The sequence below is a fragment of the Petaurus breviceps genome, unplaced genomic scaffold (genome assembly GCF_028583685.1).
Source record: "Petaurus breviceps papuanus isolate PSGF00001 unplaced genomic scaffold, PetGlider_PUasm1.0 220, whole genome shotgun sequence".
Classification (NCBI taxonomy): domain Eukaryota; kingdom Metazoa; phylum Chordata; class Mammalia; order Diprotodontia; family Petauridae; genus Petaurus; species Petaurus breviceps.
Window position 1 is genome coordinate 3314383 of NW_027185876.1, and position 21587 is coordinate 3335969.

The 21587-nt window shown below is 41.5% G+C and overlaps 1 protein-coding gene and 1 long non-coding RNA gene across 6 annotated transcripts in view; one reads left to right on the top strand and one right to left on the bottom strand.

Annotated features, from left to right (window-relative positions):
• LOC138166155 (calcium-activated chloride channel regulator 1-like) overlaps nucleotides 1-16596 on the bottom strand; it is a 41283-nt gene extending 24687 nt beyond the window's left edge. Inside the window, exons 1-5 of the mRNA XM_069094562.1 lie at nucleotides 16438-16596; nucleotides 11203-11343; nucleotides 9817-9964; nucleotides 5224-5329; nucleotides 3705-3882 (exon numbers count right to left, since the gene is read on the bottom strand). Coding sequence (XP_068950663.1) covers nucleotides 3705-3882; nucleotides 5224-5329; nucleotides 9817-9964; nucleotides 11203-11343; nucleotides 16438-16596 — 732 coding nt within the window. The remainder of the gene's footprint in view (nucleotides 1-3704; nucleotides 3883-5223; nucleotides 5330-9816; nucleotides 9965-11202; nucleotides 11344-16437) is intronic.
• The window catches only part of LOC138166156 (uncharacterized), a 45049-nt gene extending 24557 nt beyond the window's left edge, over nucleotides 1-20492 (top strand). The window contains exons 3-5 of one of the 5 annotated variants that reach the window (XR_011169550.1): nucleotides 11213-11316; nucleotides 18304-18419; nucleotides 19447-20492. This is a non-coding gene — a long non-coding RNA (uncharacterized lncRNA). The remainder of the gene's footprint in view (nucleotides 1-11212; nucleotides 11317-18303; nucleotides 18420-19446) is intronic. The other 4 variants (XR_011169549.1, XR_011169552.1, XR_011169548.1 and 1 more) reach the window with 4 other exon arrangements.
• The last annotated feature ends 1095 nt before the right edge of the window (nucleotides 20493-21587 follow it).

A 21587-nucleotide genomic window follows, 5' to 3' on the forward strand; every position in this document is an offset into this window, starting at 1 on the left:
GTTGAACTATCTACATTCCTAACTGGAAAAACGACAATTATAACTCATGAGACTTTTCTCAGTATGGGAGTGTGTGTGTGTGTGTGTATAAATACATATGTGAGTATGTGTATATATGTGTACATGTATACATAGACAGAGGGCACAGGATCAGTTGAATAGGAAGGGATGATATCTAAAAAATAAAATTAAGAGGTGATAGGGGAATATAATGAGAGAAGGAGATAGGGAGAGAGAGAGAATAGGGTAAATATCTCATATAAAAGAGTCAAGAGAAAACTATTACAATGGAGGGGAAGAACAGGAAGGTGAAAGGGAATGGGTCAACCATACTCTCATTGAATTTGGCTTAAGGAGGGAATAACATAAACACTCAATTGGGTATCTTACCTTACAGGAAAGTAGGGGGGAAGGGGATAAGAGGGGGAATGACAGAAGGGGAGGTTAGACTAGGGGAGAGGGTAGTTAAAAGCACACACTTTTGAAAAGTGATAGGGTCAAAGTAGAAAATAGAATAAGTAGGGGGAGGGATAGGATGGAGGGAAATATAGTTAGGCTTTCACAATATATCTACTGTGGAAACATTTTGTATACATATACATGTACAACCTATGTCGAATTGCTTATTTTCGCAGTGGGGGTGGGTGAGGAGGAAAGAAGGGAGAGAATCTGGAAATCAAAATTTTAAAAACAAATTTTTTAAAAAAATTTTTACATGCAACTGGGAAATAAGATATACAGGCACTGGGGTATAGAAATCCATCTTGCCCTACTAGAAAGTTAGAGAGGGGATGGGAGAGGATATAAGAGAGAGCAGATTGGGGAAAGGGATATTCAGTAGGCTCCCTTTTTTGGGGTGGGAGGGTAGGAGAAAGACTGGGAAAAAATTTGTAACTCAAAATCTTATGGAAATGAATGTTAAAAATGAAAAATAAACAAAAGAAAAAGAAAAAAAGAGCTAATTGTTGAATTTTCAGTACCTAAGAATTTACACCTAAGAATTCAGCAAATGCTGTAAATAAAGAGTAGGTTTGTTGTTTTGTTGCCCTTGCATTTGGAACCCAGATAGGGAAATATTCAACAAAATAAGTACAAGACAACAAAATATGGTTAACATGTTTTAAAACCAAGTCAGTATATGGGTAAACTGATCTTCTCTATGGATCTGTGGCCTCATTTCTTTTTGAGTTTGACACCATGGGTCTTGACTTAATAAAGTGATGGAGACAATGTTAACAATGTAGATAACACTTAAAAATGTATCTTGTGTGTATTTTTTTTAGAGTCTTTTTAAACATTTACTAGCATACCTTTGCTCACATTGTTCCCAGTCCACAAATTAAGAAAGGGAATAGGTGGTTTCCAGATTACCTTCCAACCAGACTCCTCTCTGCCTAGGATTCTGAGTTTTATTTGAGTGGGAGAACTTACAAGGAGAAGAGACAATGACTGAAAGCTCATAGGGCCTCCTAAAGAACAAGTCACGTCAGTCTCAGCTCAGTTCTATTTATTACCAGCTCACTAGACAGACAGACCACAGAAACATCTCAGGCAGCTGGGTTTCAGCAAAATATTTGACTAAGTTTCTTTGGGAACATGTTGAAGAAATGTAGAAAGAACAACAATATAGCTAATTGGGTTTAGCCCTAGTTAACCGATTCCAGAAGTGGTGATTCATGTTGTAACACAAAGATATCGACAAGGCAGGCCATGTTGAGTGCAATCCTACAGGCATATCTTCTTGGTCTTGTTCTATAATATATAGTCTTTTTTTTTTTTTGAGGGGGAAAGGCAGGACAATTGGGGTTAAGTGACTTGCCCAAGGTCATAACTAGTGAGTGTCAAGTGTCTGAGGCTAGATTTGAACTCAGGTCCCCCTGACTCCAGGGCCGGTGCTCTCTTCACTGCCAATTGTTTTGTTATGTTTTTCATCAGTGACTTGGATGAAGGCACAAGGAGTTATCTATGTCTGATATTCCGACGTTGCTACACTGGGTGGGATAGCCACCACACGGTATTGCAGTATGACCATCCCCAACCTCACAGGCAGGAAGAGGGAGGGAGGGAGAGCGAATGAGGAGTGAAGTGGAGGCTTGCGCTTGGGGTCAGACACCACAGGTGCAGAATGGGGTTTGTGTTTGGGAAGGAGTAGGTGAAGAGAATAAAGGAGGGAGCCTTTATCAAGCACCTTATAATTGTTATCTCATGTGATCCTCAGAGCAGCCTTCTGAGGTAAGCACTGTTATTATTCCCTTTCTGTATATCAGGAAACTCAGGCAGGTAGAGGGTAAATGGCTTGCTCAGGGTCATATGACTAGGAAGTATCTGAAGCTTGATTCGAACTCAGGGCTTTCTGACTCCAGGCCCAGCACTTAATCCACTACACTACCTTGCTTCCTCAATGAGAAAAACATCCTAGTGCATGTGTTATTGAGCCATTCAGTCATGTTTAACTCTTCCTGGCCCCATTTGGGGTTATATTGACAAAGATGCTGGAGGGGTTTGCCGTTTCTTTCTCCAGCTCATTTTACAGAGGAGGAAACTGAGGCAAACAGGGTGAAGTGACAGCAAGTAAAAGTATCCGAGGTCAGATTTGAACTCACACAGGGGAGTCTTCTTTACTCTAGGCCCAGTGTTTTGTGCACTATGGCGCCCCCTAGGTGGCCTCCTCCTGGTTACAGTGCACTGCAAAGTCCACAGGAGGAGCCAGAGGAGAGGCCTTGTACTCAGAGAGAGTGCTGGGTTTCTGTGCAGAGGTCCTGAGTTTGAATATTGCCTCTGTCACTTGCTACTGTGTGACACCAGTCGCTTAACCTCACTTAACCTTACTGCTTTTCCTGTTTAACACCAAGGTAAATAATTTCTCAAAAGCATGTAAGCTGGAACAAAAGGAACCGATTTAGGAACATACATATAACAGAAACTTAAACAAGAAAAAAGACCAATCGAGAATATCCTGACTCCTCCATCCCACCTTCCTTCCAAGAAGCATTCCCCCTGAGAGCCCCTAATTCAATTTTTTATTTTAGGGACTTAAGGGGTATTTAGAGTAATTTCAAGACCCCAAACTCAAAGAGATTGGTCTAGAATATGTGTGGCACAGTGGCAGTATGAGAGAGGATGGGTCTAGTGAAGGTGGTGGTCCTTTCTGTTCTCTTTTTGTATCTTCAGCCTTCCTTTTGGCAGTGTAATGGCTCACTATGGGGCCGCCCAGCCCAAGGGATGTGCCTCAGGTCATCTGGGCAGATGTTCTGATAGAGGATGTAATGGAAAGAGCACTGAGCTAGCAGCTAGCAGAGCTAGCACCTTTCACGCCATTTCACCAAGTTTGTTTCCTCATGTATGATAACAGGAATGACAGTTATGGCCAATGAGGTCATTTTTTTTTTAAAGCAATTGGGGTTAAGTAACTTGCTCAAGTTTACACGGCCAGTTATTTCTGGGTGTGGTGCTAAGTATCTGAGCCCAGATTCGATCCCAGGTCATCCCGACACTGGGGCCAGTGCTCTTACTCACTGTGCTACCTGGCCGCCCTACTTTTGGAGGAATGAGGTCATTCTAAGCATCAAATAAGAAGGTAGAGGTAGAGGCAAAGTGTTCTACAGACTTTAACACCAATAAATGCTGTTGTTAGGGTTAGAATAGATACTATGCCTTCTGTTTATAAACTTTAGAACCAGCGATCTAAAATTCTAAATACTTACAGAATCAATGCTTTGCATGAACATGATGGAGGTTTTCTCAGTCTGAACTTTGTCAGGTATGAATAAACAGTCTTGGTTAAGTTTTCCTGTTTGGGGATTTGTTCTGCATGATCTGATGGAACAGCTGCCTCCGGAACATGCATGTACCCTATTTGTACCAGTGATGGCTTCAGAACATCTGAAAACATATTAGGATTAGATTTTAAAAACATAAACTCATTTAAAACCACCCCAACCTATGTGTATTCCTGATATTATCACATTAATAATTTCTTCTTCATAGAGGGTATGTATTAAGCAACCCATTTAGGCAGCAAAATCTCAGGCAGGAAGGAAGAACAATTTCTGTTAAGCAGAGAATGCCTGCAGGGAATTTCAGTTGGTCTCTTTGGAATATTTCAATGCTGGCCTGTCTGAAGGGAGTACCAGGTCTGCTTTACTGGTGTCCCTGACTGTGCTGCTCACAGGGATGGGCTCTAGACTCTTTATCGTCTTCATGGGAATTGAGAGGGAATCTTCTTCATTTTCAGCAACTATAGTAACTGAGTCTTGTTATCACCACTAATTTGTGGTGCTCAAGTTTTTATATGTATTCCTAAGAACACAATTAGTTTTTTTATTGACTTGTTTCATCCATTCATTAGATCAGAAGTGCTCCACAAAGCATCTCTCAGAGCTCTCTGGCCCAGCCAAGAATGTGGAGGAAATAAAGCCCTGTGAAGAAACATGTCCTTCCCAGTTACCTTGCATTACTTCACATCTATTTTTTTTATACACCCCAGGTATTTCATCAGTGCTTGTGGATTGACTGATGCTAAATCTTTTATTAACCCAACAGGGAGAGCAATGTAGGTTTCCTTCAGAGACAGGGAGAGAGCAGTTGCAGCCTACACAAGGAAGGATGCTGGCATTTTCCCTCCCTGACAGCCATAGTTACCCTCTGTACTTACACACCAAGAAGTAATAAAATGTTGCTTGTGCTTCCTAAAACCATTTCCTAAAATCCATGAGGACATACACTATGCATGAGGAGAAAGAGGAAAAGGACCAGGTAGGTCCCTTGGTGTAGTGAGGGTGTGATATTCCAACATTTGGGGACTTTTTCTGTCTCTGTCAGTCAGTGTGTATTTCTGCTGTCCTGAGGAGGCAGCAAGGATGTGTGCTAGGTCTATCTCTCTAGGGGTGACTTGTATCTGAGGCCATGTTTGCAAATCTCTCCGTGTTCCAGACATATATTGCAGCACCAAAGAGTTTGTTTGTGATTTTATGCCTCAGATTCAGAAACAATTTCCGTGCTTTGATATAACTACCTTTGCTTTGAAGTATACTGGGGTAGGAGCCTGTCACACATTATATAAAGAAGGTAATTATGAAATTAATGATACACATGCTGTTTTTGTAATCTATAGATGAAAAGAAAAACAATCTTGACAACTGAAATATTTTTAAAAATTAACTTGAGAGAAGATGATTTCAATCTGACGTGGTTCACAAAAAGATTTAAAGAAGACAATCATACTTTACTGGTACATTTTTTCCATTAGACTGGTAGAAACGCTCCTCTTCATTGTACTCCTCAAACACTCCCCACCGAAAATGGGCCCATTCGTGAACTAAAATTTTTCCTGTGGGAATATATTTGAAATGCAAAAATATAATTACTTCTACAATACAATGGTTCTGTGGATATTTCCTCAGGTCTATGTGGGTATTCCCTTCATCAGTGCAAATTGCACCCTAGTTATTGCTTTCATCTGTTGTGAAAATTTTTTTTTTTTTTGCTTTTTGGAGGACAATTAATGTTAAGTGACTTGCCATGGCTAGTAAGTGTGTTAAGGTCTGAGGCTGGATTTGAGAACTCAGGTCTTCCTGACTCCGGGCTGCTGTTCTATTCACTGTGCCACCTAGCTGCCTCTCTTGTGAAATTCTTATTCATGGTCTTGTACAGATCAGTTGTAGATAAATTACCCAGTATACTGAGGCCCTTCTCCTGAAGTTTTATATTTCATAACTACAGTGTACTATTCAAAATAGCGAGGTGGTGCAGTGTATAGAGTGCTGTGCCTGGAGTCAGAAAGATCTAAGATCAAATCTGGTCTCACACCCTTACTAGCTGTGTGACTCTGGGCAAGTCTTTTAACCTTTGCCTCATTTTCCTCAACTGTAAAATGACAATCCTAACGGCACCTACCTCTCAAGGTTGTTGTCAGGAGCAAATGAAATGATATTTGGAAAATACTTAGCATAGTTCCTGACACATAATCCATCTATCTTTTCCTTCCTTCCTTCCTTCCTTCCTTCCTTCCTTCCTTCCTTCCTTCCTTCCTTCCTTCCTTCCTTCCTTCCTTCCTTCCTTCCTTCCTTCCTTCCTTCCTTCCTTCCTTCCTTTCTTCCTCTCTTTCTTATTCTTACTTAAATAATTAGATGGATCTATGATCTCTTTAATTCAATTATAGTCATCAGTGGTACAGATTTCAGTTCATCCATGTTTTCCCAGCTTATGTGTCTCTAGTCCACATTCCCCCCACACAAAACTATCCACAGGAGCATAACCAACACTCTGGGGGAGAAATGTATCTTTGAATAGATTTCTTGACGTTGTATGGATACCAATGGCCTATCCCTCTGTTTTCTACACTCAGCACATGCTGCATGTGTCTGTGTTTTCTATCCCTTGCGTATTTTGTGTCCTGTGTTTACCCCTAGTACATTTATTACATTTCATACTAGTAGTCCTTCATGCTTTTCAAAATCTTTATCTTCCTTTAAGGTATAGTTCAAGCACTCTCTCTACAATGAAGCCTTCTCTGATCTCTCTCCCTGGCTGTTAATCTTCTCCCCCTCCTTACATTACTGAGAAATATACTTTTCTAGGGACATATTGACTAGCAGTGTGTTGTAGGAGAATGAATATTCACTCAAACCCAGCTATTTATGTGTCCTTGTATATATTACTTAATGACCCTGGGCCTCAGTTTCCTCATGTACCAAATGAAATGATTGGACTGCATTACCTATAAGGCTCCTTCCAGCTCTAAATCTATGATCCCACGATCCTAAATATGACCATGTTACTCCCCTGCTTAAAAAACTTCCTTGGCTCCCTAGTATACTAGGATGAAATGTAGACCACTGAATGTGATCTTTACGGCCTTCCAGATTCTGACTCCAACTTACTGCTTTCCTATTACTTCCCTTTGTGCCCTTTATATTCCAGTCAAACTGAATAATTTGCTGTTCCCAGAGTTCAACATGAAATGAATGTCCTGTCTTTAGATATTTGTCCAAGCCCTGCCCCATTTCCAGTATGAACTCTCTTCTTATGTGCCTTCCAGAATTCTTATCTTCACTCAAAATTAAATGTTAGTAGCAGCTTTTCTGGAAAGTCATCCTTGATCCCAATGCTTATCAGTCCACACTCAGCCTCTTTTCCAGTAGTCCGAGAGCTCATTGGCTTGTCTCTCACTCCCTCCTTGCTCTTCGCTCTATTTTCTCATTCTCTGTGGCTGTCTTGTATTCTTCCTGTAGACTGTGGGCTACCTGAGAGTGGAGTATGTTTCATTTTTATCTCTGATATTTGTAAACCTTACTCAGTACCTCACACATCATAGGTACTTAGTAATATTTGTTGAATTTATTGAAAAATAAAAATAAAATTTGTTCCATTTGACTCCTATCATTTTAATAACCAGTTATGCTTAGATCCCTGAATCCTTATGGAGAAAATTTAGATTCTTATGTTCATATTGAGTGTTCCACTGATTCATAAAGGTTTGATGTGATGAAAAACTTTAATTGGGTATGTTCTCCAGAAGAGTGGTCTCTAGGGTAGACTAGCCCAGACCCCTGGAGAACCAAGGCTTTAACCCAAGAGGGGACCTTCAGGGTTCCAAGGTGGGCCCTCTTCTCCCTCTATACTGTTTTATTTGGTGATCCATCAAACCCCTCAATTTAATTACCATCTTTTTGCTGATGATTCTCAAATGAACCAATTCTGCCTTAATGTCTCTGCTGACCTCCAGTCTCACATCTCTACCTGCCTTTCAGACATCTTGAATTGATATGCAGTAGACATCTTTGACTCAATGTATCCAAAACTGAATTCATTATCTTCCCCCTTAAACCTTCCCCTCTTTTTCCTAATACAGTAATAGGAGCTATACAATTCTCCCAGTCCATCAGGCTCACAACCTAGGTGTCATCCAGGATTCCTCACTCTGTCTTACTCCCAACATCCAATCTTTTGCCAAGACCTGTTGATTTCACCTTTGAAGTATCTCTTGAATTTGGCCCCTTCTCTCATCTGATGCTGCCCTCATCACCTCACACCTGGACTATTGCAGTAGCCTGCTGCTGGGTCTGCCTGCCTCAGATCTCTCCCCAGCCCAATCCAACCTCCATTCAGTCACTGAAATGATTTTCCTGAAGCAGAAGTCCAATCATGTCACCATTCACACCCTGCACTTTTCTCCCCTAGACCCCCAAGAAACTCCAGGCTTCATATCATGCCCCAGGATCATATACCAAATCCTTTGTTTGGTATTCAAAGCCCTTCATAACCTAGCCCCCCCCTTAGCTTTACAATCTTCTTATGCTTTACTCCCCAAAACAAACTGGCCTCCTGGCTGTTTAACCAACAAGACTTTATCTCTTGGCTCCAGGCATTTTCTCTGGCTTCCCCCCATGCCTGGAATGTTCTCCCTCTTCTGCTCTGACTAATGACCTCCCTGGCTTCCTTTAGGTCCCAAATAAAATTATTTCTTTTACAGGAATTCTTTCCTAAACCCTCCTAATTCTTTTGTCTTCCCTGTGTTATTTCCTATTTATCCTGTATATAGCTTGTTTGTGCATATTTACTATTTATCTTCCCCATTAGATTGTAAGCTCCTTGAGATCAGGGACTCTCTTAAATTCCCAGTGCTTAGCACCATTTCCTGTGAAATAATCGGCATTTAATAAGACCCACACACGGAGACCTGTGGCCTGAGCCTAATGGAGTGGAATCAATCTTGTTGTTTGTTATAGTTGTATTTTTAACACTTTTATACCTACCTAATCTCCTTAAACTCCCACACTCTGCCCTTTCCCTCGCTGTTCAAGCTCCAGCTTTCACTTTTTTGAGCTGGGTGTCAAAACCCTCCAAACAATTATAGACTTACCTAACTAGACCACCCACATCAGCTGTCCAGATATCACTGGAAAAATTGTGCCCATATCCTAATTCCCCTGGGTTTGGGGGCAGTGTCTAGTGAGGAAGAGCCCCGCCCCCTCTGTTTGGGGGGCAGTGTCTAGTGAGGAAGAGCCCTACCTCCCCCCTTTCCTTTTGTGGTGGCGAAGAGCCCACATAGGATGAGTGGGGATGGTTCGATCGTGTTTTGATTTGATTATCTTCATTACATTAGCTTTTCTCCCAAACCAACTTGTCTTTTAAGCTTTCCTGTTCTTTCTTAGAGCTACCACCATATCCACTTATGCAGTCAGTTGTTGTATATTGTCAGTTCTATCTCCACATCTGTCCTCTTCTCTCTATTAACACTGCTGACACTGATTCAGACTCCTGTCACCTCATATCTAGACTCAATAGTCTTCTGATTAGTCCCCTACATAGCCTTTGACCTCTCTCCACCCCAACTGATCCTCCACAAGCTTTCAAAGTGATCTTCCTAAAGTGGGGGTGTGACCATGTCACACTCCTCAAACGCCAGTGTCTCCCTGTTCGTTCTAGGATCAAATAGTGCTTAATTTTTCTCATCCTTCAGAAATGTCTTTTTATGGTAAGTTTCTAAGTATAAATAATAATTTATACAGTAATAATTTCCAATTAAGTACATATCTATATGTTGAGGGTTATGCTCAAAATTATTTTTTACTGATAGGGAGGGCAGTCAAAAACCTTTAGAGACCTCTGGTCTAAAACAAATACATTTCCAAAAGAGAAGTGAAATATTGCTATACCTCTTCAGATGAAAAGGAGGAATGCCCTTGCAATCTTTTTGTCTAATCTATATTTTCAAATCAAGAGAACCATATTCTATATATATTGTGAAACCTAAGTTATGAAATATGCTACAGATATTATGACACAATACTAGACTTGCATTGGTAACTGTACCTGGTGGTCCATACTCATCCAACATGTTCCCTGATATGATGGCAGGAGTTAAATGAATTCTCTCTCCCATGTCTCCACACCGGCCAAACTGGTCAGTTCGTGGACCATCATTTCCTGGGGGATTAGGGACTTCAATGATGATATCTGCCTAGAAATGTTTTTTTTAGAAAATTTTTTGTTATATAAAACATCATAAACAAAGCTTGTGATATTTGGATTAAAAGATTCTGAAAAAAATTTCATTAATTATCAGAGAATTGCATTAAAAAATTTTAAGTAACACATGACCTAATGTTTAATAAAAATTTTTTAAATGAAAATAATGCTTAATAAAAATGAGAGTTTGTCCTCAATTGATATATGGTCAAAGGATATGAACAGGCAGTCAGAGAAAGAAATTAAAGATATCTATAAGCACATGAAGAAATGCTCTAATTCACTATTGATTAGAGAAATGCAAATCAAAACAACTCTGAGGTACCACATCTCACCAGTCAGATTGGCTAAGATGACAAAACAGGAAAATGACAAATGCTGGAGAGGATGTGGGCAAATTGGAACACTAATGCATTGCTGGTGGAATTGTGAACTGATCCAGCCTTTCTGGAGAGCAATCTGGAATTATGCCCAAAGGGCTATAAATACTTTCATACCCTTTGATCCAGCAATACCACTCCTAGGATTATATCCCAAAGAGATCATAGAAATGGGAGAAAGACCCATATGTACAAAAATGTTTATAGCAGCTCTTTTTGTGGTAGCAAAGAATTGGAAATTAAGGGGGTGCCCATCAATTGGGGAATGGCTGAACAAGTTGTGGTATGTGCATGTTATGGAATACTATTGTGCTATAAGAAACGAGGAGCAGACGGTCTTCATATTTACCTGGAGAGGCTTAAAAGAACTGATGCTGAGTGAGAAGAGTAGAACCAGGAGAAATTTGTACACGATTACAGACACAACGTATGTGTGATGACCAACTTTGATAGACTGGACTCTTCTCAGCAATGCAGTGATATAAGTCAATCCCAAAAGACCCATGATGGAGAGAAATATGTGCATCCAGAGAAGGAACTAGAAAGAACTAAGTTTATATCTAGGTGGAAGCAAAATACCTGAACTTTTTCCTTCTCTTACTAGGTTTTATGTCCTCTTTACCATTTTTCATTCCAGCTAGTACAATCTATCCTTATAACCTGACTAATGTATAATGTGAAAGTATTTACAGATCCTATATTTGATTATAAGCCGCCATTGGGGGGGAAGGGAAGGGAGGGGGACAAAATGTGAAACTCAAGGAATTGTGGAATTGAATCCTGTAAACTAAAAGGAAACAAACAAATTAATAAAAAAAAAGATAAAAAAATGAGAATTTAATCATCTTACATTTTTGTAGGTCTCGAGTTTTGGCTTCTCATAGTTTGGGTTTGTCTGCCATGTTGTAGGAATCAAGATGGAGACTCCTTTGAAGTAAAATCTTTTTTCTGTGGCCTCATACAGGTAAGTTGAAGCCTCTGATACCATGTCCTATATGGAAAGAAGAAATCCATGAGGAATTCTGACCGCTGACAGAAGTATAAGCAACAATCATTTAACTTCACAAAGAAGATTGGTAATAAAAAAAAGTCTATAGCATTTTAATCCAGTGAAAATGGAGAAATGTGGCCACGCTTATACTGTTCAGTCTGACTTACACTATCACCTCTTTAGTGTCCTGGTCCTTTTTAGGAAGGTCCCTCTTTGTGGACCCTAATTAGGTACACTGGGAAGCACTCCAATCCAAGCGTTCCCCACTCTGTATCTCTTTATGCTAAACACATACTCACATAGGCCTATAGTCCTGTATAGACCCACTGAGAATCAAGGGCGTGCCATGATGATGTAAGGGTTTTGTTAAAAATTGTACTCAAGGTTACATTTCTTTAAAACACATCAGAATTCCAGTGTTGTATCACAAGTGAGATTGGGGCTTTGTTGTGGTGATTTCCATATTTCAGTGGATCTGATGTCTTTGAGGTGGGATTCTCTCCTCCTGCTGATAGACCCCATCCATGCCTTTTCATTATGTGAGCCCATCTTCTGTGCCATCCCCCAGAGTCTCTTGGGAAACCCCCCAACATGAGAGAGTCTTTCTCTAGAGCTCCTGAGGGGATGGATAGAACACATGGGCTTCCCACCAATGGTGTGCCCTCTAACCTCTCATCAGTCAGAGTGGAGATGGATTGTTTCATTCCTTGTATTTGTATTCTCAGGACCTAGCACAGGGCAGGTACTTACAAGTGCTTCTCAGTTGGTGGGCTATGTGACAGACTCGCCTTAATGTCCAGGAATTCATTTTGTTGTAGCTACTGCAGTTATTGTTTACATTTGCGGACCTTTTACTATATAGACTGACTTTAATGAGGCTAAGCTAGTATAGTAGGATGGAAGATGTACTGGGGTGGTGGTCAGGTTCTGGGTTCAAGGGTCAGGTCTGCAGTTCTGACATCCTCATAAATCCTGCAATTTTGAACAAGACATTTAACCATTCTCTCATCTGTGAAATAAGGGCAGATTGCCCCTAGCCAGCTTTTCAGTGAGGACAGACTAACTGGGATGCTTTAAGAGTCTTTGCTAAAGCTTCTCCAGGTTTTCTCATGAAACTTCGTAGCTTTGTAAGTCAGTTCCAAAGGCTCAAGGTGTGATACCTGCCCTAGAGGTGGCCTAACATTGTTCCTGCACAATCTTAGCGGTACTAAGGGACTGCCCTGTCAACAGGATACAAATCAGTTAAACTCAGTTCAAACAGCTTTTAAGTACCTAACAGAAAGATGGGTACAACGCAGACCCTGCTGTTTAGGAGTTTGTATTCTAGTGGGAGGTGGGGGAGGGGTGGGAGAGCCATATATGCCAAGAACTAAAATGTGGCAATATGCTAAATGCGAGGAGATGAGGGTGGGCTCAGCCAAGAGAGAGTAACTAGTTCTGCTGGGAAATAATCAGCAGAGGAGATAATCCTAGAGTTAAGAGAGATCAGGAGAGGCTTTCGGTAGAAGGAAGTTCCAGGTATGGGAAACAGCCAGAGAAAGGGCCAGAGTTAGGAGACGGAGTGTGGTGAGAAGATCAGTAAGGAGGCTGCTGTCCCTGCATCACAGAGCACATTGAGGCCGAATATGGTGCCAGAAGACTGGAGCAGTGGGAAGGAGTTAGGTTGTGAAGGGCTTCGAATGCCAAGCAGGGCATGTCTACTTGGTCCTGGAGGTGCCAGGGAGCTCTGGAGTTCGTGCAGGGCAGAGGGGGTGGCGTGTCAGACTTCTGTTTTAGGAAGATGGCCTGGACAGCCTGGTGGAGGGTGGGTTAGAGTGGAGGGAGATCCGGGCAGGCAGGCCAGCCATCAGGCTGCCCTCGCCAAGTCCACTCCAGTCCCAGTGAGTCTGGGCTTAAATACAATCTCCTCAGCTTTTCATTTCCAGCCTGTCCCTCCCAGCAGAGGCCGGCCATCCCGCCTGCCTAGAAGGAGTCTCGGCTGCTTCTCAGTATCCTCGGATTTCTTTGGTCCAAGACTCCTCTCGGTGCCACCTCTCACGGGAATCTTCCTGGTCTCTCGTGACTTGCGCTATCTCCTCAAATCTTCTTGTTATCTGCTTGTATATTTCTTGATTCCAGTGAAATGGAAGCTATTTTCCATTTCTGACTTTGTTTACCCAGTGCCCATCGAAGTTCCTTCCGTGTCACAGGAGCTCAGTAAGTCTTGTTAAATTGAACCGAACAGTCTGCTTGATAAATGTATAGTGAACGCTGCCACAAGTCTCCCCCACTCCAACTCATCCTCCATTCTGCTGCCCGAACTTCCCCATCTCTCCCACTTACTCAGCACACTTCAGCAACTCCTGTCGCTTATAGAATCCAATAGAAAATCCTCTGGGTGGCATCAAAGCCCTTCTTAACCTCCCCTCTGGGATACAGTGATGCCAGCCTCCTTACTCTTTCCAAAACCAAGCCTTCCATCTCCCAGCTCTCCATTTCCCATGGCTACCCACGATGCCTCATCTCTGCCTCCTGGCTCCCTGGCTTCCTTTAAGTTCCAGCTGAAAACCCTGAGAAAGAGCCTGCTACAGTAAGCCTTCCCCACTTACACTACCTTCTGGTGCCTTCCTTTAGCTGATTATCTCCGATTTCTGCTTTCTGTGGTTTATTTGTATGTAATTGCTTGCATATTGTCATTAGGCTGTGAGATCCTAGAGAATAGGAACTGCCATTTCTTTGTGTCCCCAGCACTCAGCACAAACCCGAAGCAGGTACTTATCAACTGACTGACCAAATTGAAATAAATCTGAGTAAAAAGCAGTATTGGCTTCAGGAGCAGGTGTAGGAGGAAGCTGAGGGATTTGAGTGGGCCTTTGACCGCACAGACCAGGCCTTAAATCCCAGCCTGACCACTGCTCTGCTGCTTGGCCAGATGCTAAGCCTGAGACAGCCTAGTGTTTTAATGAGGGGGTGTGTGTGTGTCTGTGATTTCCCAGAAATCAAAAAAGCCCAAAAGGCTTTTGCTCTGCAGAAATCATTCTCAGAAGATAGAGGAAGGGAAACCCATCAAATCACCAACATTGGAACAATCACTTATGCCTATAACTGCCACCTCAGGATAAATTCCTCCAGTGGAGGCAATAGTTGGTGGGAGAGTCTGGGCCTAGCCATTCCTCCTGGAGTTATTCTCCCTCTGCTGGACGCCTGGGTTCTAACTCCTTCTCCCCCTCCTCTTCAATGGGCATGAGCCTTCTGTCTATTCAGACTGTGTGGAGAGGGCAGTGCTCAGGATGTATAAAATTCTTTCCTTCTTGACAATCTCCTTTGTTCTGGAGCCATTAGACTGTTTTTAGGTAGAATGAATCTGAGTCCACAACAAACCAGGATTCTTAAAATAATCTTTCTGCCAGGAGTCAGAATGTGCTCTTCAGTTCCCATTCTCCTTTTTTGTTTGTTTGTTTTCAACTAAAAAAAACTAAACTTTTGTAAGCAAGGTCAATGTCCTGTGTTCCCTTATCCTGAAATTTGCAGGTTTTCTCTAAAACAGGGATTCTTAAGCTGGAGTACACAGAGAGATTTCGGGGAGTCTTTGGACTTAGATGAAAAAAAAATCACATCTTTATTTGTACTAGCCATTGGCTTCCTTTGTAATCCTCTGTATTTTTTTTAATGCATTTAAAAACATTATTCTGAGAAGGGGTTCTGGGACTTTAGCAGACCACCAAAGGGGTTCATGACACAAAAAAGGTTAAGAATTCCTATAAAAACCACGGGCTAGTGGAGGTGTCCCTGTAAATGAAGGAATGCTAGACTTGGCATTCAGGTTCTGGCTCATGCTTAGCTAGCTGTGTGATCATGGGAAGTCACTGAGACTTTCTGGTCCTGCTTCCTTATTTGTAAAATGGAAGTTTGATGCTGGAATGGCCTTGTTCAGTTGTGTCCTGCTCTTTGTGGCCCCTTTTGGGGTTTTCTTGGCAAAGATACTGGAGTGTTTTGCCATTTCCTTCTCCAGCTCGTGTTACAGACAAGGAAGGTAAGGCAAAGAGGGTGAAGTGACTTGCCCAGGGTCACACAGCTAGGAAGTGTCTGAGAACAGATTTGAACTCAGGTGCTTTTGGATTTTGGTCCTAGTACTCTAGTCACTGTGCCAACTAATTGCCCTTAATATGGCACACAAATGTCAGTTGTGATGTAAACATCTCAAAGGACTGCATTAGGTGACAGGCACTTCTGAAGCATCTGTCCTGTGCCAGACACTGTGTTAGGCACAGAGGATACAAAGGCAAAAAGCTCACAATCTCTGCTCTGAAAGCACTCTTTCTACTGGGGGGAAAATGGATTGAACACAGATAAGCAACTATAAAATATTCACAATGAGTAATTCCAGTACTTGTGGGGGGTAGAGAGCAGTGCTCCAATAACTGGCATCTGGCAGGTCAGGGCAGCAGAAGTCCCTTTGCCCTGTTTCCCTGAAGCTATGATAATCCCTGACCTCAAGCAGGGAACAAGGGACTACAAGGCAGAAGGCTTCTGTGGGTTATGATATTCCCAAACTGGGAATATGGAATATGAAGACAGTGGCATTTCTTTTTTTTTTTTTTGAAAGCAATCGGGGTTAAGTAACTTGCTCAAGGTTACACGGCCAGGTGTTTCTGGGTGGGTGCTAAGTGTCTGAGCCCAGTATTTGATTCCCAGGTCATCTCGCAACTGGAGCCGGTGCTTTAACTCGCTGTGCTACCTGGCCGCCCCACAGTGGCATTTCTTGGTGGTAGGGACTGTTCCATCTATGTTATCTGGCCTGTTAGTGTAATCTGCACCATTGGGAACTCAAAATTTGTCTTTAGTAACACTTAGTTACTTTTGAGAAAAGACCTCCTTCCTTTCTCTTTAACTTTTTGTAATATAAATACAAAAGGCATCAATAGGAAAAAGTTTTGAAGGTTGTATTACTTCTCTTGCTTGCCACCTGTCAATTCATAATGGAGGTTGCAAGTCAATGAAATATCAGGAATCCTTTCAAATAAAAAAGTCATCAATAAAGATTCCCCCCTCACATGTAGACTCATTTCAAAATGCAAATAAAACTGAAGAGCAAACATTTAACACCTCTCCTACCTTGATTTGCTGAATGAGACCGGCATCCTCTTGCACATCTGGGTCAATTGCAATGACCACATCTTCATAGCCATTGTTATTCAGCTTAATGAGCGATGTGCTTGCCCCCTGAAGCAGGTACAGGGCCAAGGTTAAAACATATATTTTAAATGATACCATGACTGACTGTTTATGTCCAATTCTTCGGGAAAAGACCAACCTAGGAGACTTGTCTCCTGCTGCTATGTATTTATATATATATATATATATCTTAAAAGTTTATTACCAGCAATTTACCCAGGACTTTGACCTTGTTTCTAATAGACTACAACTTTGTTATCATTATCTAGTCAGAAACAACTCACCTCAATAGCACTTTAAAAAATGCTTGCTTATGGGGCGGCCAGGTAGCACAGCGAGTAAGAGCACCGGCTCCAGTGTCGGGATGACCTGGGGATCAAATCTGGGCTCAGATACTTAGCACCACACCCAGAAATAACTGGCCGTGTAACCTTGAGCAAGTTACTTAACCCCAATTGCTTAATAAAAAAAAAATGCTTGCTTATGACCATCATGGAGGGACGTAATATAAAGCACATAGTTGGTAAAGAGCTGACCAAGGAGCTAGAAAGTCCTAGGTTCTAGTCCCGACTCTGACACATGTGACCCTTGTGAAACAAGGAAGTCACTTCACCTTTCAGTGCTAGGCAGCTCTTTCAGACTGTAAGTTATAGAGAAGGTGCTGACCTTCATTAGCAGAGGGAATTTCCTCATCTGTTTTTTTTTTTTTCAATGAAACACCAGATCCAATTTCTCTTACACACACATACACACACGTGTGTGTGTATGTCTTTTATATGTTTGCCAGATGGCAAAACATTGTTCCTTACTATGAAAGCTGATTTCTTAAGGAAATAGGTATATAGATGTGTTCTTGAGGTAGGAATGTTATGAATATAAACTTATAATTCCTTCAGTGTTTGAAGCATTTGAGTTTTCTTAAGTGTGGGTGCTCTTTCCACAGGTTTCACAAACCTCTTTATTTGGAGGTTCTTAACTTGAGGGTCCACAAAATTTTTTGAAAAAATTTTTTAATTAAAAAAAGTTTTTTAATAACTGTATTTCAATATAGTTTGTTTCCTTTGTAGACCTATATATTTGTATGTGTGATAGGCAGGGGTTCATCATCTAAAAAAAAAAAAGGTTAAGAGATCTTGCCTTTGGAAGTGGTCTCTGTGAGTTGCCAGTGGTCAGAAATTTTGTCAGCTTGGAGCTAGCTAATAAATGAACCTGAGGCTAGTTCTCAATAAACAAGACATTGAGTTTACCAGTTGGCCTAGCTTGAAACCTTTCCAGCTTGGTGGAACCTGCCACAGCTTAAACTGTCCTGGCAATGTACTTTAAGTGCTCCTCTATGGATGACAAATAAGAACGAGACTTTGGTGGAGATTTATTATTGTTGTTAAAATAAAGATAGTGATAAATTTCAAAATTATGAACATTTTTTTTAAATCCCAAGAGTTTATTGTAAATTTGTCACTTTACAGGTCTGGTAATAGAATGGTGTACATATTCACTAAAATACTAGTGACCTCTAATGTGGGCAGTAACTTGGGAAATTAAATTACAGTGTAAAATGCTTATGATAATGCAGTGTTAAATAATTTTGATAAATTGGGAAAGAGAACTGGTAATAATATCAACAATCATAATTATAACAACAATGATAATTCATATCTATGTAGTACAGAGATTCTTAACCTGTGGTCTATGGATGGATTTCAGGGAGTCCATAAACTTAGATGGAAAAATAATGGCATCTTTATCTTCCTTCAATTATTTAAAACCATGATGGTGATGAGTCCATAGGTTTTTTTTTTTAACCAGATTGCCAAAGAGGCCCAAGACACAAGAATGTTCAAGAGTCTCTATTAAATAACTATCACTTCTGCCATATCCCTTACTCCTCTTATTCTTTTGACTCCTCACCACAAACTCATGAGGTAGGTATTATTATTCATTCCATAGACATGCATGAATCATTAAGTACTGACTCCACCCTGTGCTCTGACACAGGTGGGAGGTATGGGTAGAAACTCGCAAAAGGTCCCTCTCAGCACCAAAACAGGGTCATAAAAAGAATCATGGACATAGAAAGAAGGAGGGAAGAAAATAGAGTTAGAGGAATTAGTCTCACTTGTCAGGAGGCAATGAAGGACATTGGACTTCTTTGCTTGAAGAGGGAGTCACATAGCCTTGGGTGAATCAGCCAGACACTTAAGTTTTATGTCAAAACATACATTCTGACCTGCCCTTCTCAGTGCCTGCCAACCTATTATCAGCCTGGCTTTGCCCTGCAGCTTCATCATTCACTGCTGTTCCTTCTAGCCTCTGTCATCACTGTCAGCCTCTGCCCATCAGAACAGTAAGTGCCTTGGAGCTGGAGGCCTTAGAACTGACCTCCAATCTTAGATTAGCCACTGACTCACAATATGACTTTGTACAAGTCATTTAATCATTGCTCATCCAGATGGATGGGGTTCAGGGTCCTGTTCTTCAATTCCTTCCACTAGCTACTGCTGCAAGAACTTTCTGCAGTTGCCCAGTAAGATGCTGAAAATGGCCCAAACCACAAATGAAATATACATTAATTTCTTTATTAAGGCTATTGTAATGGTAAGGGAATTTGAAGATCTTCCCTGCCCCTTAATGGGTCTCAAGTGGAACCCAATGGGAGTGACTTGATTGGGGGGGGGGGGAGGCTTGTTTTTCAGGAAGGCCTGTACCTTTTGTTACTTCGTAATTAGGCCTTGGGTCACAAAGGTTGTTATGTCCTTTGACCCTGAAGAAAGGTATATATACTCTGAGGTGAGGTTTTGGTTTGGGGTTCACTTATGGGAAGAGTTGTGTGATTTGGCCAGATGAGCAATTTTATATGTATGTGTGTATATATATATGTGTGTGTGTGTGTGTGTGTGTGTGTGTAATTAAAGTAAGATTGTTGACCTCTTTAATGTTGCTTTCCTTTAGAAAAGCAGATCAAAGAACCTGTGCTAGCCATCCTGGGTCTGCTTGAAGTACATTGCCACCAACGATAACATTCTGGTGCTTGCTGTTACACCCAAGCACGTGAAGACTTTCCTCAGCAGAACAGGCAGATGAGAAATAATTTGTTCAAATAGCCATGATGCGGCTGAAGCAGGCACTTAGGTCTTGGTCAGATATTGAAGATGCCAAAGGTGTCTGCTGCATCCTGGGCCATTGCCAGTTGTTTTGACTTTTGTCCTGCCAGGACTCTGGGAGAGTGAGCCTGACAATTTTGTGCAACTCTGCCTCACTTAAATCCAATTCACAAGCAAGCCAAGTCAACACTCCATAATGTCATTGGTCCTTTTTGAAAATGAACAATGAACAATGATAACTCCCTACATGTATGAATTCGTACATTCTTGTGAGGGAAATGCAACTGGATCAGTCCATTCCTTAGACCCTGGTGGGTTGCGGGACTGCGCTAACAGCATCTGGAATTAAAAAGCAGCATGAAAAGAAGGGAAATGGAAAGGGAAAAAATGGGGATATCTTCCTGACACGAGTCTCTAGGATTGTATCCTCATCTTACTCTCACCAGTGAAGCCCTGCCAAGCATATGCAGCCTTAAAGCTAGAGGGACAACCAGGTGGCCCAGTGGAGAACATGCAAAAATACGTTGAAAACATTAACTTTCTGTCTACATACTAGCTACTGTAATCTTTGTTATTAAGAAGGAGGAAATTGGCTACTGGTACAGAAGAGGGAAAGAGAAAGAAACTGATGTCATCTGCCTCCAGAAAAAGAGCTGGTGGGGCCTGAATGTAGATTGAATTATACTATTAAAAACTTTATTATTCTTGTTTGTTTTCTTTTTCAGTCTACATTTTCTTTTGTAACATGTTTTGTGTCACTGCACATGTATAATCTATACAAAATTTCTTGCCTTCCCAAGGAGGAGAAGGAAAGGAAGGGAAGGAGAAAGAAAATTTTTTAAACTGTGTGTTAAAATTTTTGTTTACATGTAATTGAGAAAAAATAAAAATAAATAAAAGAAGCAACTGAAAACTGTTGTTTTTGGAGAAGAGGAAGAAGAAATCAGGTCAATAAACAGCCATCTGACTCTGGGTCCTCAAAATGGAAGAAAAGAGAGTGAGACAAATTCTTTAGGGGCCATTTGGACCACAGGAAGAAAGAGTTCAGCTTACCAATCCAGGCCCATGGTGGCCACCTATCTTCCCCACCTGTTTCCAAAGAAAGAAGAGCTGCTTTATGTCAAACCTCTCTCTGCCTGCTCAAAGCCAAGGTTCCCTGCTGCTCTCCTGAGACTCAGGCAGTATTACATAGTGAATAGAACCCTGACCTCAGAGCTGAGAAGATCTGGGTTCAAATACTGCCTGTGATACAGCCTGGCAGCCTTGACAGCCACCAAACCTGTCAGTGTCCCATACTATTTCTCTCAGACTTTAAGTCATAGACAAGCAAGACTGTACAGTGCAGTATGTGGGATCTGGACTCTGAGGACCTGAGTACAAATTCTGACTCTGCTATTAAATGGCTGAGTGGCCTTGGGCAAATCATTTGACCTCTCTGGGCCTCAGTTTCCTCATCTGTAAAAGATGTTGTAAGAAGAGGTTGGACAAGATGGCCTCAGGTCCCTCTCAGTTCTAAATCTATGCTTCTAAGTTGCCAAACTGCAGTAGTAGAGGGAGTTTCCACACTAGCATTTCTCCACGCTAGCAAAACCACAGGTATGGATCCCTTCCAGACCTCCCTCAGTTCCCAAACTTCTGTTTTAAATAAGTCATCTTTTTAATTAGTAAGAATAAGCTCACCAAGAATGGCCTCACCATAAGATGTCTTCCTAGCTTCCCCTGGAGGACTTGAGAAGACAGTGAACCCAGTCAGAGCTGATGGGGACAGAAAGATGGGCCTGGGATCCCAAAGGCCTTGCTCCCCCAGCAAAGGAACACTGACCCTTTGATCCTGGGCACACGCCCCTTTGATATACTCTCTCAAAATGTATAGTACAGGGGAAAGAAGCTGCATTTCTAAGAATTTGTTTCAGATGACTTTGGACAATTTCAACCTCTTGGGCCTTAATTTTCTCCTGTGTAAAGTTAGAGGGTTGCCCTAAATGACCT